Source organism: Hemicordylus capensis, chromosome 1 (assembly GCF_027244095.1).
Source record: "Hemicordylus capensis ecotype Gifberg chromosome 1, rHemCap1.1.pri, whole genome shotgun sequence".
In the NCBI taxonomy this organism is placed as follows: Eukaryota; Metazoa; Chordata; class Lepidosauria; order Squamata; family Cordylidae; genus Hemicordylus; species Hemicordylus capensis.
In genome coordinates this window covers 456722165-456737179 of record NC_069657.1, presented here as the reverse complement: position 1 = coordinate 456737179, position 15015 = coordinate 456722165, and the positions used below count along the sequence as shown (strand labels likewise).

Sequence of the window (15015 nt, the reverse complement as noted above, 5' to 3'; positions counted from 1 at the left end):
GGTGGTGGGAGGGAGAACATCAGCAGATCTGTGACAGCACCTCCCGGAGCCTGGCAATGGCAGTAAGTCCACCTCCCCTCCTTTTATTTAATATCCCCTCCTTCCGAGCTGGGGCCGAACTGGTTTGTACTAGAGCTAGACCAAGCCCGGCTCTAGAGTGCACAGACCTGGCTCGGACCAGGTTTCATTCAATAATGGTTCTACTTGAACCAAACTGGGTTTTCCAGTTTTGTGCACACCCCTAGTCTCAATGCAGTGCTAAGTTTTTTTGGGAGGAGAGGGAGCAAAGAAGAGGAGCAGCAGCAACAGCAGCAGCAACAACAAATATTTATACACCGCTTTTCAACCAAAGTTTCCTAAGAAGTTTACACAGAAATAAAAAATAAATAAGATGGATCTCTGTCCCCAAAAGGCTCACAATCTAAAGAAAAACCTAAGATAGACACCAGCAACAGTCACTGGAGGCACTATGCTCTGGGTCGATAGGGCCAGTTACTCTCCCCCTGTTGACTCATCCCTGCAGAGCTGCCTGGCTTGGCTTCTCCTAAAACTCTTCTGTAGTTTTGGTAGGTTCAGAAATGGCTGCCACCACCACCCGCTTATTGACAGGGCTTAACCCCCCTCTCCCGGGCTTGGGGTGGAATACCAGGGAAACTCTCTTTTGCTATTGGAAAAGCACAAAAATCTTCCACGTGCAAGCCTACATGTGGTGATAAACCGATAGCTGCTGAATGTCTGAGGACGCTCTTGCACCAGAGAAAAACCACCCTTCAGCCCCACCTCCATGAGTTAAAAACCAACTGGGAGAGGCTTGTAAAATACAAAGAGAATTTTTTTTTTTATTTCCAGTACTACAGACTGCTTCCGTCTGAGGCTTTCTCAGCTTTTATATACAGTTAAGAATACTTAGTAGGTTACAAGAAAAGCTACGCAAATGATGGGGTGGCACACTTTAAAAATCGTGATTACCCAGTTGCAAATAACAGGTGTGCACTTAGGCAAGGACGGTGGTATGGGAGTGGCTGAGCAAGGTTCCAGGCACGAGTCTTTCCAAGCCTTATGTGGTGATGCAAGGGTTGGCAATCGAGGCATTGTGCATGCAGGCAGGTGCCCCCTCCTGAGCTACTGCTGGGTGTCAGCATCTGGGCCTTAGAGTGGGGGTGGGCTTCTGGGCAAGGCCAGTTTCTGTCATTCCTGCTAACTTGGCAAAGAGGCACCTATCCACCCCCAGCACAGTACCTCCAGTGACTGTTGCTGGTGTCTATCTTACGTTTCTTTTTAGATTTTGAGCCTTTTGGGGACAGGGATCCATCTTATTTGTTTGTTATTTCTCTGTGTAAACTGCCCTGAGCCATTTTTGGAAGGGCAGTATAGAAATCGAATAAATAATAATAATAATAATAATAATAATAGCAGTGATGTAGATAGGCTATACCTCCCTCGCAGCTCAGGTGGAAGAGGAATGCTGCAAGTCCATCAAACAGTAGAGGAGGAGAAAAGAGGCCCTGAAGAATATATGAAGGACAGTGAAGAAGATGCACTTCAAATGGTCAATAACGAGCAACTATTCAACACCAATGAAACAAAGCAAGCCTACAAGAAAGAACAAGTCAAGAACCGAGCAGAAAAATGGAGAAATAAGCCACTGCATGGTCAATATTTGCACAATATAAGTGGAAAATTAAACATCACCAAGACCTGGCAATGGCTTAAGAATGGCAACTTGAAGAAAGAAACAGAGGATTTAATACTGGCTGCACAAGAACAGCGCTAAGAATAAATGCAATAAGAGCAAAAGTCAAAAAATCAACAACAAACAGCAAGTGCCGCCTTTGTAAAGAAGCAGATGAAACAGTGGACCACCTAATCAGATGTTGTAAAAAGATCGCACAGACTGACTACAAACAAAGGCATGAGAAGGTAGCAGGGATGATACACTGGAACATCTGCAAAAAATACAAGCTACCTGTAGGCAAAAATCGGTGGGACCATAAAATTGAAAAAGTGGTAGAAAATGAAGATGTGAAAATATTATGGGACTTCCAACTACAAACAGACAAACATCTGCCACACAATACACCAGATATAACAGTAGTTGAGAAGAAAGAAAAACAAGTTAAAATAATCAACATAGCAATACCAGGGGATAGCAGAATAGAAGAAAAAGAAATAGAAAAAAATCACCAAATACAAAGATCTACAAATTGAAATTGAAAGGCTGTGGCAGAAAAAGACCCAAATAATCCCAGTGGTCATTGGCGCCCTGGGTGCAGTCCCAAAAGACCTTGAAGAGCACCTCAACACCATAGGGGCCACAGAAATCACCATCAGCCAATTACAAAAAGCAGCTTTACTGGGAACAGCCTACATTCTGTGATGATATCTATAACAACAACAACAACATTGACAATAAAATTCAGCCATCCCAGGTCCTTGGGAAGGACTCGATGTCTGGATAAAACAAACCAGTTAATAACACCTATCTGACTGTGTGTGTAAACAAACAAACAAACAAACAAACAATACCTGTAGCCAAAAATCGGTGGGACCATAAAATTGAAAAAGTTGTAGAAAATGAAGATGCAAAAATATTATGTGACTTCTGTCTACAAACAGACAAACATCTGCCATACAATACACCAGATATAACAGTATTTGAGAAGAAAGAAAAACCGGTTAAAATAATTGACATAGCAATACCATGTGATAGCAGAACAAAAGAAAAAGAAATAGAAAAAAGAACAAAATGCAAAGATCTACAAATTGAAATTGAAAGGCTGTGGCAGAAAAAGACCAAAGTAATCCCAGTGGTACCTGGCACCCTAGGTGCCATTCCAAAACAACTTGAGGAGCACCTCAACACCATGGGGGCCACAGAAATCACCATCGGCCAGTTACAAAAAGCAACTTTACTGGGAACAGCCTATATCTTGCGACGATATCTATAATAACAGCAACAACACTGATAATAAAATTCAGCCATCCTAGGTCCTTGGGAAGGACTCAATGTCTGGATAAAACAAACCAGTCAATAACACCTGTCTGACTGTGTAAAAAAGAAATAACAACAACCACAACAACAATAATAATTCCTACATAGGGGTGTGTGTGTGTGTGTGTGTGTGTCATCCCCCAGTGAGGCACTACCTTGGCATGGTTGTGGGTCTTGCGTGCTCTGAGGAAGGTGAGAGGTATGACAGAGGTCCAACCTTACTGGACAGGTCTCATCAGAGGAGCCAGACAAAGAGTGCCTCTCCCATCAACAATATGGTGAGACGTAACTTTAATAAATCTATACCGGATCGATCATTGCCCGGGTCAACAAGGACCGCGCCAGGTGCTATAGACCTCTATCATATCTCCTCGCAGTCGTCTTTTTTCTAAACTAAAAAGCCCCAGGTGTTGTAGTCTTGCCTCATAAGAAAGGTGCTCTAGGCCTCTGATCATCTTGGTTGCCCTCTTCTGCACCTTTTCTAGTTCAACAATGACCTTTTTAAGCTGTGGTGACCAGAATTGTATGCAGTACTTTAAGTGTGGTCGTACCATAGTTTTGTATAAGGGCATTATAATATTAGCCGTTTTATTTTCAATCCCCTTCCTAATGATCCCTAGCATGGAATTGGCCTTTTTCACAACTGCCGCACATTGAGTCGACACTTTCAATGAGCTGTCCACCACAACCCCAAGATCCCTCTCCTGGTCAGTCACCCACAGCTCAGATCCCATCAGCGTATACTTGAAGTTGGGGTTTTTTGTCCCAATGTGCATCACCTTACACTTGACAACATTGAACTGCATTTGCCACTTTGTCACCCACTCCCCCAGTTTGGAGAGATCCTTTTGGAGCTCCTCACAATCCATTTTGTATTTCACTACCCGAAAGAGTTTGGTATCATCTGCAAATTTAGGGTATCGGTAGGGGTCCCTGTCAGGGTATCGGACCATATTGAATGTGTTTACGTGAGTTTGGGGACCAGGGATAGCTTGGGACTTCTGTTGGTGTACCGATCGCCCCGCTGCCCAGCAGAATCCCATACTGAGCTCATGGACTTGGTCGTGGAACTTGCGTTGGAGTCTCCCAGACTCTTGGTGCTGAGGGACTTAAATGTTTGTTTCGGGACAAATCTGTCCGGGGTAGCTCAGGAGTTCATAGCAGCCATGACAACTATGGGCCTATCCCAAGTGGTCTCTGGACCGACGCATATTGCAGGTCACATGCTTGATTTTGTCTTTTACTCTGATCAGGGTGGTGTTCCGTGGGTGGGGACTCCTGTGATTTCCCCATTGTCACGGACGGACCACCATATGGTTAAGGTTGGACTTACAACCACGTCCCACCTCCGCAGGGGCTAGGGGCCCATTAGAATGGTCTGCCTGAAGAGGTTATTGGATCCACTAAGATTCCAAGAAGCCGTGGAGGGATTTAATGTTGGCTTTGCTGGTGATCCTGTTGATGCCCTGGTTGAGAATTGGAACAACTTTCTCACCAGGGCAGTAGACACGATTGCTCCCAAGCATCCCCTCTGACCCACTTCAGATTTCGCCCCTTGGCATACGGAAGATCTATGGGGGCTAAAGCGGCAAGGTATGCGATTGGAGTGCAAGTGGAGGAAGACTCGAATCTGACAGATTGCGACATAGAGCACATCTAAAGATCTATGCTCAGGCAATACATGCGGCAAAGAGGCGGTTCTTTTCTGCCCATATTGCCTCTGTGAGTTCATGTCCAGTGGAATTGTTCAGGGTTGTGAGGGGATTAGTATCTGCCTCCCCTCCCTTGAACCCGAATTTGGAGTCATCAGTTACCCGCTGTGATATGTTTAAGGAGTTTTTCACAGATAAAATCTCTCAGATTTGGGCCGACCTAGATGGAGACTCAACAATTAATTTGATGTCTGAGCTGGAGGTGCCCAACGAGTCCTCTTATGTGCTTCAACTGGATCAATTTCACTTTGTGACTCCTGATGATGTGGACAAGCTGCTTGGAGCGGTGAGGCCTACCACTTGTTCTCTTAACCCTTGTCCAACATGGCTTGTTTGATCTAGGAGGGAGGCTGTTGTAGGAGGCCTGGTAGAAATCATAAATGCTTCTCTGAGGGAGGGCAGGATGCCTCCTTGTCTTAAGGGGGCAATCACAGGACCCCTTCTAAAGAAGCCTGCATTAGATCCCTCAGAGTTGAGCAATTATAGGCCTGTTTCCAACCTCCCATGGCTGGGGAAGATAATTGAGAGGGTGGCGGCCTCTCAGCCCCAGGCGGATAATCAGGAGGAAACTGATTATCTAGATCCATTTCAAACTGGCTTTCGGGCAGGCTATGGGGTGGAGACTGCCTTGGTCGGCCTGATGGATGATCTCCAATTGGCAATTGACAGAGGAAGTGTGACTCTGTTGGTCCTTTTGGATCTTTTGGCGGCTTTAGTATCCTTCTGGCGGCCATAGTATCCTTCTGGAACGTCTGAGGGTTTGGGGGGTGGGAGGCACTGTTTTACAGTGGTTCCGCTCTTACCTCTTGGATAGATTCCAGATGGTGTTGATTGGAGGCTGTTGCTCTTTGAAATCTGAGCTTAAGTACCCCAAGGCTCCATACTTTCTCCAATGCTTTTTAACATCTACATGAAATCGCTGAGAGAGATCATCAGGGGATTTGGAGCTGGGTGTTACCAGTACGCTGATGACACCCAGATCTACTTCTCCATGCCAACTTCTTCAGGAGCTGGCATATCCTCCCTAAATGCCTGCCTGGAAGCAGTAATGGGCTGGATGAGGGAGAATAAACTGAGACTGACTCCAGATAAGACAGAGGTACTTATTGTGTGTGGTCAAAACTTTAGAGATGATTTTGATCTTCCTGTTCTAGATGGGGCCACACTTCCCCAAAAGGAACAGGTTCGCAATCTGGGAGTACTTCTGGATTCACACCTCTCCCTGGTTTCTCAGGTTGAGGCGGTGGCCAGGGGTGCTTTCTATCAGCTCCGGCTGATACGCCAGCTGCGCCCGTTTCTCGAGATCAATGACCTCAAAACAGTGGTACATCTGTTGGTAACCTCCAGACTGGACTGTTGCAATGCGCTCTAAGTGGGGCTGCCTTTGTACATAGTCCGAAAACTTCAGTTGGTTCAGAACGTGGCAGCCAGGTTGGCCTCTGGGTCATCTCGGAGAGACCATGTTACTCCTTTATTGATAGAGTTACACTTGCTCCCAATAGGTTTCCGGACAAAATACAAAGTGCTAGTTATAACTTACAAAGCCCTAAACGGCTTAGGCCCTGGGTATCTAAGAGAGCGTCTTCATTATGAGCCCCACCACCCATTGAGGTCATGATCTGAGCAGGTCCGTCTCCAGTTACCCCTAACACATTTGGTGGCTACACAGAGACGGGCCTTCTTGGTCGCTGCCCCGAGATTGTGGAATGCGCTCCCTGCTGAGATACGATCCTCCCGATCTCTGGCAATTTTCAAAAAAAACCCTGAAAACCCATCTTTTCACCCAAGCTTTCTCAGCTTCCTAAATTTTGGGGGTTTTAATATATGGTTTATTTTAAAAATCAATACCATATTTCGGGGGTTTTAATCACTGTAATTGTTTAATTGTTGTTTTTAAATGTTTTTAAATTGTTAATTGTTATATTGTTTTTTAATTTGTTTTAGCTCTTTACTGTTTTAGTGATTTGTTTTAATTGTAAACCGCCCTGAGCCATTTTGGAAGGGCGGTATACAAATCAAATCAAATAAATAATAAAATAAATAAATTTGGCCACCTCGCTGCTTATTCCTGCTCCTAGATCATTTATGAATAAATTAAAAAGCACCAGTCCCAGTACAGATCCCTGGGAGACCCCACTTCTTACTTCCCTCCATTGTGAAAACTCCATTTATACCTACCCTCTGTTTCCTGTCTTTCAACCAGTTAGCAATCCACACATGTACTAGTCCCCTTATCCCATGACTGCTAAGTTTCCTCAGGAGTCTTTGATGAGGAACGTTGTCAAAAGCTTTTTGGAAGTCCAGGTATACTATGTCAACTGGATCACCTTGATCTACACACTTGTTGACACTCTCAAAGAACTCCAAAAGTTTGGTGAGGCAAGATTTACCTTTGCGGAAGCCATGCTGGTTCACTCCCAGGAGGGCCTGTTCTTCTATGTGCTTTACAACTTTCTATTTGAGGATACTTTCCATCAATTTGCCTGGAACGGACGTTAAGCTAACTGGCCCGTAATTTCCTGGATCGCCCCTGGATCCCTTTTTCAAAATCGGTTTTACATTTGCTACTTTCTAGTCCTTCGGTACAGAGCCCGATTTTAGGGATAAGTTATATATTTTAGCAAGGAGGTCAGCAATTTCACTTTTGAGTTCTTTGAGGACTCTTGGATGGATGCCATCCGGCCCTGGTGATTTGTTAGTTTTCAGTTTTTCCAGACAGTTTAGAACATCATCTCTCGTCACTTCTATCTGACTCAGTTCTTTAGCCTCTATCCCTAAAAAGCCTGTTTCAGGAACAGGTATATGCTCAGTATCCTCTGCTGTGAAGACAGACGCAAAGAATTCATTTAGCTTCCCTGCAACCTCCATATCCTCAAGTTCAAGTTCTTTAATGTTACAGCCACAAGCCAAAACAGAAGAGAAAGGTTACAATTATATAACAATAGATTGAGTGTATATAATTAAAACAGGTTGAAATTAGAATTAGATAAATTTTTTAAACAAAATTGAGAACTTAGTGATAATAAAAATTTAAAACAGTAAAATGTCCTTATTAACCATCTGGTGACGTATATTTATGGCAGCAGCACAGATTTAGCCACATTAGATGTAATTAAACACTCTGAGTCCGAAAGCAACAAGGAACAATAAAATTCTCCTTAATAATCGCTTTCACTCCCTCATTGTCTAATGGTCCAACCGCCTCCCTGGCAGGTTTCCTGCTTCTGATGTATTTAAAGAAGTTTTTGTTATTCCCCTTGATACTATTGACTAAATGTTCCTCAAACTCTCTTTTTGCCTTCCTTATTGTGGCCTTGCATTTCTTTTGCCAGAGTTTGTGTTCCTTTCTGTTCTCTTCATTTGGACAGGCCTTCCAATTTCGGAAGGAAGTCTTCTTCCCTTTTATGGCTTCCTTGACGGTACCCGTTAGCCATGCTGGCATCCTCCTGGACTTAGTGGTACCTTTCCTCCTTTTGGGTATACAATCTAACTGGGCTTCTAGTATTGTGGTTTTGAGTAAACTCCATGCATTCTGGAGCGAAGTGACTCTCCTGATTTTCCCTTTCAGCTTTCTTTTCATCATACTCCTCATTTTGGAGAAGTTTCCTCTTCTGAAATTCAAAATGTCTGTGTTAGACGTCCTTGGTGATTCTCTCCCCGCATGTATGCTGAATTTGATGGCACTATGGTCACTGTTCCCTAAAGGGTCGATGACACTGTGACTGACATCACGCACCAGGTCCTGGGTGCCACTCAGAATTAAGTCCAAGGTCGCATTCTCTCTGGTTGGTTCCAAGACCAACTGTTCTAGGCCACAGTCATTTAGCATATCTAGAAATCTGACCTCTTTGTCATGACCTGACTGTGAATTTACCCAGTCTGTGTTTGGGTAATTGGAGTCACCCATTATTACAGCCCTGCCTCTCCTTGACGCCTCCCTGATTTCCTGCTGCAACTCCCAGTCACTGTCAGTGTTTTGATCCGGAGGGCGATAGCACGTCCCCAGTAGCACGTTCCCTTTCAGGCCCTATATTGTCACCCACAGGGTTTCTGTGGAGGACTCCAGTCCACCTTGTTTTTCTAGCATGTTAGATTCTATGCCTTCTTTTACATACAGTGCTACTCCACCTCCAAGGCACCCCCCCCCCCTGTTCTTTCTATAGAGTTTATACCTGGGGATAACCGTGTCCCACTGGTTCTCATTGTTCCACCATGTTTCTGTTATGCCCACTATATCTATTTCTGCATTAGCAACCAAGCACTCCAGCTCACCCATCTTGGCTTGGAGGCTTCTGGCACTGGCATATAAGCACCTATACGCTGAATCTCTCACCTGATGTGTGCTTTTGTGCTATCTTTCTTTTGACTCTTTGACCAGCTAGCACAGACTTCTGTCTGCTCTTTATGCGGTTCTGCTCTGTCCCCTTCTGTTTTATCTGAATCCTTTGCACTCTCGCACTTTGAAGGATGGCTTTTGCCAAACCGGATACTGCCCAGCTCCCATCGGCTATTCCCCAGGCGTCATTTTAAAAGCTACTCTGAACCCTTTTTTATTTTAAGCGCCAGCAGTCTGGTTCCATCTTGGTTCAAGTGCAGCCCATCCCTTTTGTACAGGCCTTGCTTGCCCCAAAATATATCCCAGTGCCTAAAAAATCTAAACCCCTCCTCTAGCACCAATGTCTCATCCACGCATTGAACCCCCTCAGCTCTGCCTGTCTCACTGTACCTGCGCGTGGAACAGGTAGCATTTCTGAGAATGCTACCTTGGGGGTCCTGGACTTCAGTGCTACCTTGGGGGTCCTGGACTATTTGCCTGAATTTGGCTTCCAGGACCTCCCGACCACATTTCCCCACATCGTTGGTGCTGACATGCACCACAACAGCTGTCTCCTTCCCAGCGCTGCCTAACAGCCTATCTAGACGCTGCGTGATGTCCGCAACCTTTGCACCAGGCAGGCAAGTCATACGTGGGTCACATACCCATCTCTCTATATCTCTAATGATCAAATTGCCCACTACAAGGAGGCCCCCACCCCCCAGAGGAATATTCACTGTGCGAGAGGATATGGGCTCATCATCCATGGAAGGGGTCCCTTCTAAAGGAGCATTTCCCTCTTCCTCAGACCGATGTCCTCCTTCCCCGAGACCTTCATTCTCCCTGACAGCAGAGGAGCTACCAGCCCTGGAGTGGGATGCCTCTATCACGTCCATGAAGCTCTTGTCCACATGCCTCTCTCTCTCTCTGAGCTTCTCCAGATCTACCACCTTGGTCTCAAGGGAACAAATTTGTTCCCTGAGTGCCAGGAGCTCCTTGCACCGAGCACACACCCATGACTTCTGCCCATGGGGCAAATACTCATACTTGTGGCACTCTGTGCAATACACTGGGAAGTGCCCCTTCCCCTGTTGTCTTTCTATCTTCATACTGTTTTTGTTGGCTGTTTACAGTATTTAGAGATAGTTTATTAGATGTAGTTTATTATCTGTTTATTATTATCTGTTTATTAGATAGTTTATTCGAAGGATAGGTCTCAGCTGTAATGGTCAGCTATTTAACTGTCCAAACAGCCTTTCCCGAGAATATTAGGGATATGAGGGAGGGATTTGTACTTATGTTCTCTTCTCCATCGGGCTCCTTGTGATCACAGGGACTTGTTCCAGGCTCCCCTGTACACTTCCCGTTAAACTCCTACAAAACACCTACATCCTGTTTGCTATTCCTGTTCGCTATGTTCTGTTAGCTATTCTCTCAGTCCTACACTTCTTATGTAGAGAGTGTCTCCCAACTGAGACACAGGATGTGAGTCAAAGGAATGTCAAAGGAATGTAGGGCCTCCCCCAGCCCTAGCTGACTCCACCCACTCCAGGCAGGGACAAAGTAAGACACTGGAGTTTGCTAGCCCTGGCAACTTTTAGCCCTGGCAAATAACACACACACAAAAACATAGAGACTAAGACTTACCCCTTAAAGAGAAACTAGCCCCTGAAAATCTCCCCTCTTCCTGTTAGTTAGTTTGAAGGGGAAAAGACTAGATGTTTAGAAAAGCTTGCTCCCTCCTCAGCTGTGTATGCTCTTCACAGAGTAGTCTTCCAACTCAGACAGAAGCAGTCTGTTGCATTTGAATAAAACTATTTTTCTTTTTGTTCTTTGCATTTTACAAACCTCTCCAAGTGGATTTTTAACTACTGAGAAAGGGCTGGTGGTGAAAGGGGGTTTCTTTGGTGCAACATGCCTCAGGTGGTCAAAAGCTATCAGTTTTCTCACCACATGTAGACTTGCACATGGAAGGTTTTTGTACTTTTTCCAACAGCAAAAGAAAGAGTTTTCATGGGGATTCCACCCCAAGCCCGGATGTGGGGGTCAAGCTCTGTCAAGAGGGCATGCACATACCTCCTGCCTGTGGCTTCCAGTGGCATCTGGTGGGCCACTGTGTGAAACAGGATGCTGGACTAGATGGGCCTGCTTGGGCCTGATCCAGCAGGGCTGTTCTTATGTTCAAAACAAAAGGGGTGGTGGCAGCCTTTAGAACCTACCAAAAATTACAGGAAAGTTGAGGAGAAGCCTTGCTTGGAAAGCTCAGAGGGGATGATTCAGCATTTTTCTTCCCCTCACGTGAGCTTGCTCTGAGACAAAGGCTTTAATCCACAGCACTCTGTGTTTTCATTCCTTCAATAAGCGGTTTGATGGTCTGCATCTGGGCCTCAATCTGCAGGCAAGCAATATGTCTGATTCTGCTGACTTTTGCAGACACGGGGTCCTATTGAGAATGAACACAATGCCATTTTGGAGAGGAATAAAGATGTGAAGGAGAAGAAGGAGGGAAGCATTAAGGTAAGTATCCCATGCTCCAGTTTTCAGTTGACCCGCCATGCATGGAACACCCTCCTAGGGTACTTACATGGCCCCACTTCTCTCTCTCCCTTCCAGCCCTTCTCAAAACCCCACCTTGGAGTTGGCTTAGCTCCTTAGTTCTCATCCCAAACAAGTGGAGCCTCAGCATGCATGGGTGGATTAGTTAATGTTCCACCTATGGACACTTAGAAAATAATATGGTGACTGCTAGGAACTGGTATGGGTTTTTCAAGAACAAGGCAGGTCAGACTAACACTATATCCTTCACCCCACAATGTTATTAGTTTAGTAGAATATGGGAATGCTGTGGATATGGTGGCCAGCATCCTGACTAATGAAGTGTACATGCAGCAAAGGAAGCATGTGTGTGCAGTGCGCTGCATTCCTGTCTAAAGCAACACATGTGGTTATGTGTGTGTGGAGGGGGTGGGAGATATTTGCTCACTTCCTCTTCCCTCTGAAGCATTCTTTGCTCCTTGAATATATGTCATTGAGAGTCATGTGCCCCCTGGGGACATTTCTTTCTTTGGATGCCACAGAGAGTTTCAACGGGAAATGGCAAAAATTGGCCCCCTTCACAGGGTACTGGTGCTGCAGACACTACAGTATGTATCTTCAGTTAAACCAGTATTTGACGAAGTATCTCTGATATCCTTGTTGGCAATATGGTAAAATGTGGCTTAGTGCCTTCACAGCTGGTTGAACAACTGAACCCAATTGATGCTCAGTAATAGCTCCACATCAGCCTAGAGCAGGGCTGCACAACTTTGGCCCTCCAGGTGTGGTTGGACTACAACTCCCATCATCCCCAGCCACAGTGGTTCATAATCAGGAATGATGGGAGTTGTAGTCCAACCACAGCTGGAGGGCGGAAGTTGTGCAGCCCTGACCTAGAGGGAGGGATCGAGTGGATTGCCACAGAAATCTGTTCTGGGCCCTGAGCTGTTCAGCATTTTCATAAAGAACTTGGAGGAGGGAGTAGAAGACATGCATACCAAATTCACAGATGCCATAAAGCTTGTGGGGAGATGATAACTAACACCATGGAAGACAGAATCAAAATTCAAGCTGAGCGGGACAAGTTCAAGCTGAACTTTGGGTCAAAGCCAGCAAGATGAAGTCCTATATTTAGGTAAGGAAAGCCAAATGCACAAGTACACAATAAAGGAGACCTGACTTGACAGCAGGACATGTGACAAGGACCTAGGTGTTTTAGTAACCACAACTTAAGTATGAGCCAGCAGTGTGATACAGCTGATAAAAAAGCTAATGCAGTTCTAGGCTGCATTATAGAGGCATAGTGTCCACATAATGAGAAGTAAGTATTCCACTTCATTCTGCACTCATCAGACCTCGCTTGGAGGGGTCTGGGCCCAGTTCTGGGCTCTGCATTAAAGGAGGATGTTGAAAACTGGAGTGAGTTCAGAGGAGGGCACAAGGATGGTGAGAGGTCTGGAAACCAAGTCCTCTGAGGAGCACTTGAAGGAGCTGGGCCAGTTTAGCTTGGAGAAGGGAGGATTAAGGGGAGAGATGATACTCATCCTCCAATATCTGCCGGACTGTCTCATAAGAGGAGGAGTGGGTTTGTTTTCTGTTGCTCCCAAGAACCAAAGGCTGAAATCAGAAGGAAGCAGAATCAGGCTAGACAGAAGGACTGTCCACACTCTAAGAGCTGTTTGTCGGTGGAATAATCTGCCTCCTGCAGGGGTGGGCTCCCCTTCTCTGGAGGTTTTCAAACAGAGGCTAGGCAGATATCTCTCGAGGATGCTGCAGCAGTCAGCACTGAGCGGGGGCGGGAGGGGTGAACTAGAAGACCTCCAAGTGCCCTTCCAGTAACATTCTGTTATTCTGTTCCCCTTGTACTCCTTTGTGCACCTCACTCTGTTCTTTGATCTCCTTGCCTCTTATTTTCCCTCCATTCCCTTTGTTATCTTCTTCTCCACTGTCAACATTTAGAACTAAGCTCCTTGGGTCAGATAGGTGTCTGTTGCTTTTGTTCCTCTGTGATCAGCCTCACATGCTAATAGTGCTTTATGAACAATGACAATTACTGTAGCAGAAGTAGCAATGCTAAAACAGTGGGTGTGCCCCCTTGGTAACTCACAAAATCTAACAAAACACTTTGTGGGGAAACACAAAGTGGTGAGTCTCCTCTTTTTCCAAAAATGCCAGCGGTGAGGAGCAGCTTATCATAAAGGGGGCACAGTTCAGATGGTGCGTGTATGTTCTTGTTCTCTGAATTCTGTACAAGATCAGATGTAGCAACAACAGGGAGGCCTCTTTGTCAAACTCTTCCTTTAGGATTTCTTTCAGAAAAAGCTGCCACCTGATTCAGAACTTCTCAACAAGCCTGATCTGGTTTATACAGTCAGCGCCAAAGCCTTCTGGAATAAAAAATATCTCAACCAAGAAGAAACAGGTAATGGAGACTATGTAAACTTTTGAGGCTTGAACTCACCTGTCAACAACAACAAATATTTAAATACCGCTGTTCAACAAAAGTTTCCAAAGCAGTTTACATAGAGAAAAAATAAATAAGTAATTAAGATGGATCCCCTTTCCCCAAAGGGCTCACGATCTAAAAACCTATGTCCCCATATGCCACAGATGGTCAAAAAGCTGAGCAGCAGTGCATGGAGTGTAACATAGGGACCTACTATGGAATTTTGTATGGGAGGAGATTTGGTGCAGGGTGCAATCAGTATGTTGATGACTAGGGATGTGCACGGAATGGGCCTGTTCTTATGATGCCTTAACAGACATGCCAGGTGATCAGTAATGATGTTATGCTGTGTCACAAATGGTGCTCACTTACATAAGAGCAGCCCTGCTGGATCAGGCCCAAGGTCTATCTAATCCAGCATCCTGTTTCAAATAGTGGCCCACCAGATACCTTTGGGGAGCCCACAGGCAAGAGGGATATGCATGCCCTCTCTCCTGCTGTTGCTCCCCTGCAACTGATATTGAGAGTCATTGTGCCTCTGAGGCTGGAAGTGGCCCACAGCCACCAGACTAGTAGTCATTGATAGACCTGCCCCTGCATGAATTTGTCTAAGCCCCTTTTAATGGCATCCAAGCTGGTGGACATCACCATATCCCATGGCAAGGAATTCCATAGATTAATGATGCACTATTTCAAACAGTACTTCCTCTTGTCAGTCCTAAATTTTGTGACTTTCAGTTTCATGAGATGACCCCTGGTTCTAGAGTTGTGAGAGTTGGAGAAACATTTCTCTCTGTCCACCCTCTCCATTCCATTCATAATTTTGTACACCTGAATCATGTTTCCCCTTAGTGTCCTCTTTTCCAAAGTAAAGATCCCCAGATACTGTAACCTAGTCCCATAAGGAAGGTGCTCCAGGCTGCTGATCATCTTGGTTGCCCTCTTCTACACCTTTTCCAGTTCTACAATATCAAGATAAGGTGACCAAAGCTAGTACTCCAGATGTGGCCGCACC

General features: G+C 45.3%; 1 protein-coding gene across 4 annotated transcripts in view; it reads left to right on the top strand.

The window, feature by feature from the left end:
• Window positions 1-15015, top strand: part of LOC128324917 (nuclear GTPase SLIP-GC-like) — a 130850-nt gene that overhangs the window by 84806 nt on the left and 31029 nt on the right. For 3 of the 4 annotated variants that reach the window (XM_053250113.1, XM_053250121.1, XM_053250103.1), the window contains exons 12-13: window positions 11453-11536; window positions 13859-13976. In XM_053250113.1, coding sequence (XP_053106088.1) covers window positions 11453-11536; window positions 13859-13976 — 202 coding nt within the window. The remainder of the gene's footprint in view (window positions 1-11452; window positions 11537-13858; window positions 13977-15015) is intronic. The other variant, XM_053250131.1, reaches the window with a different exon arrangement.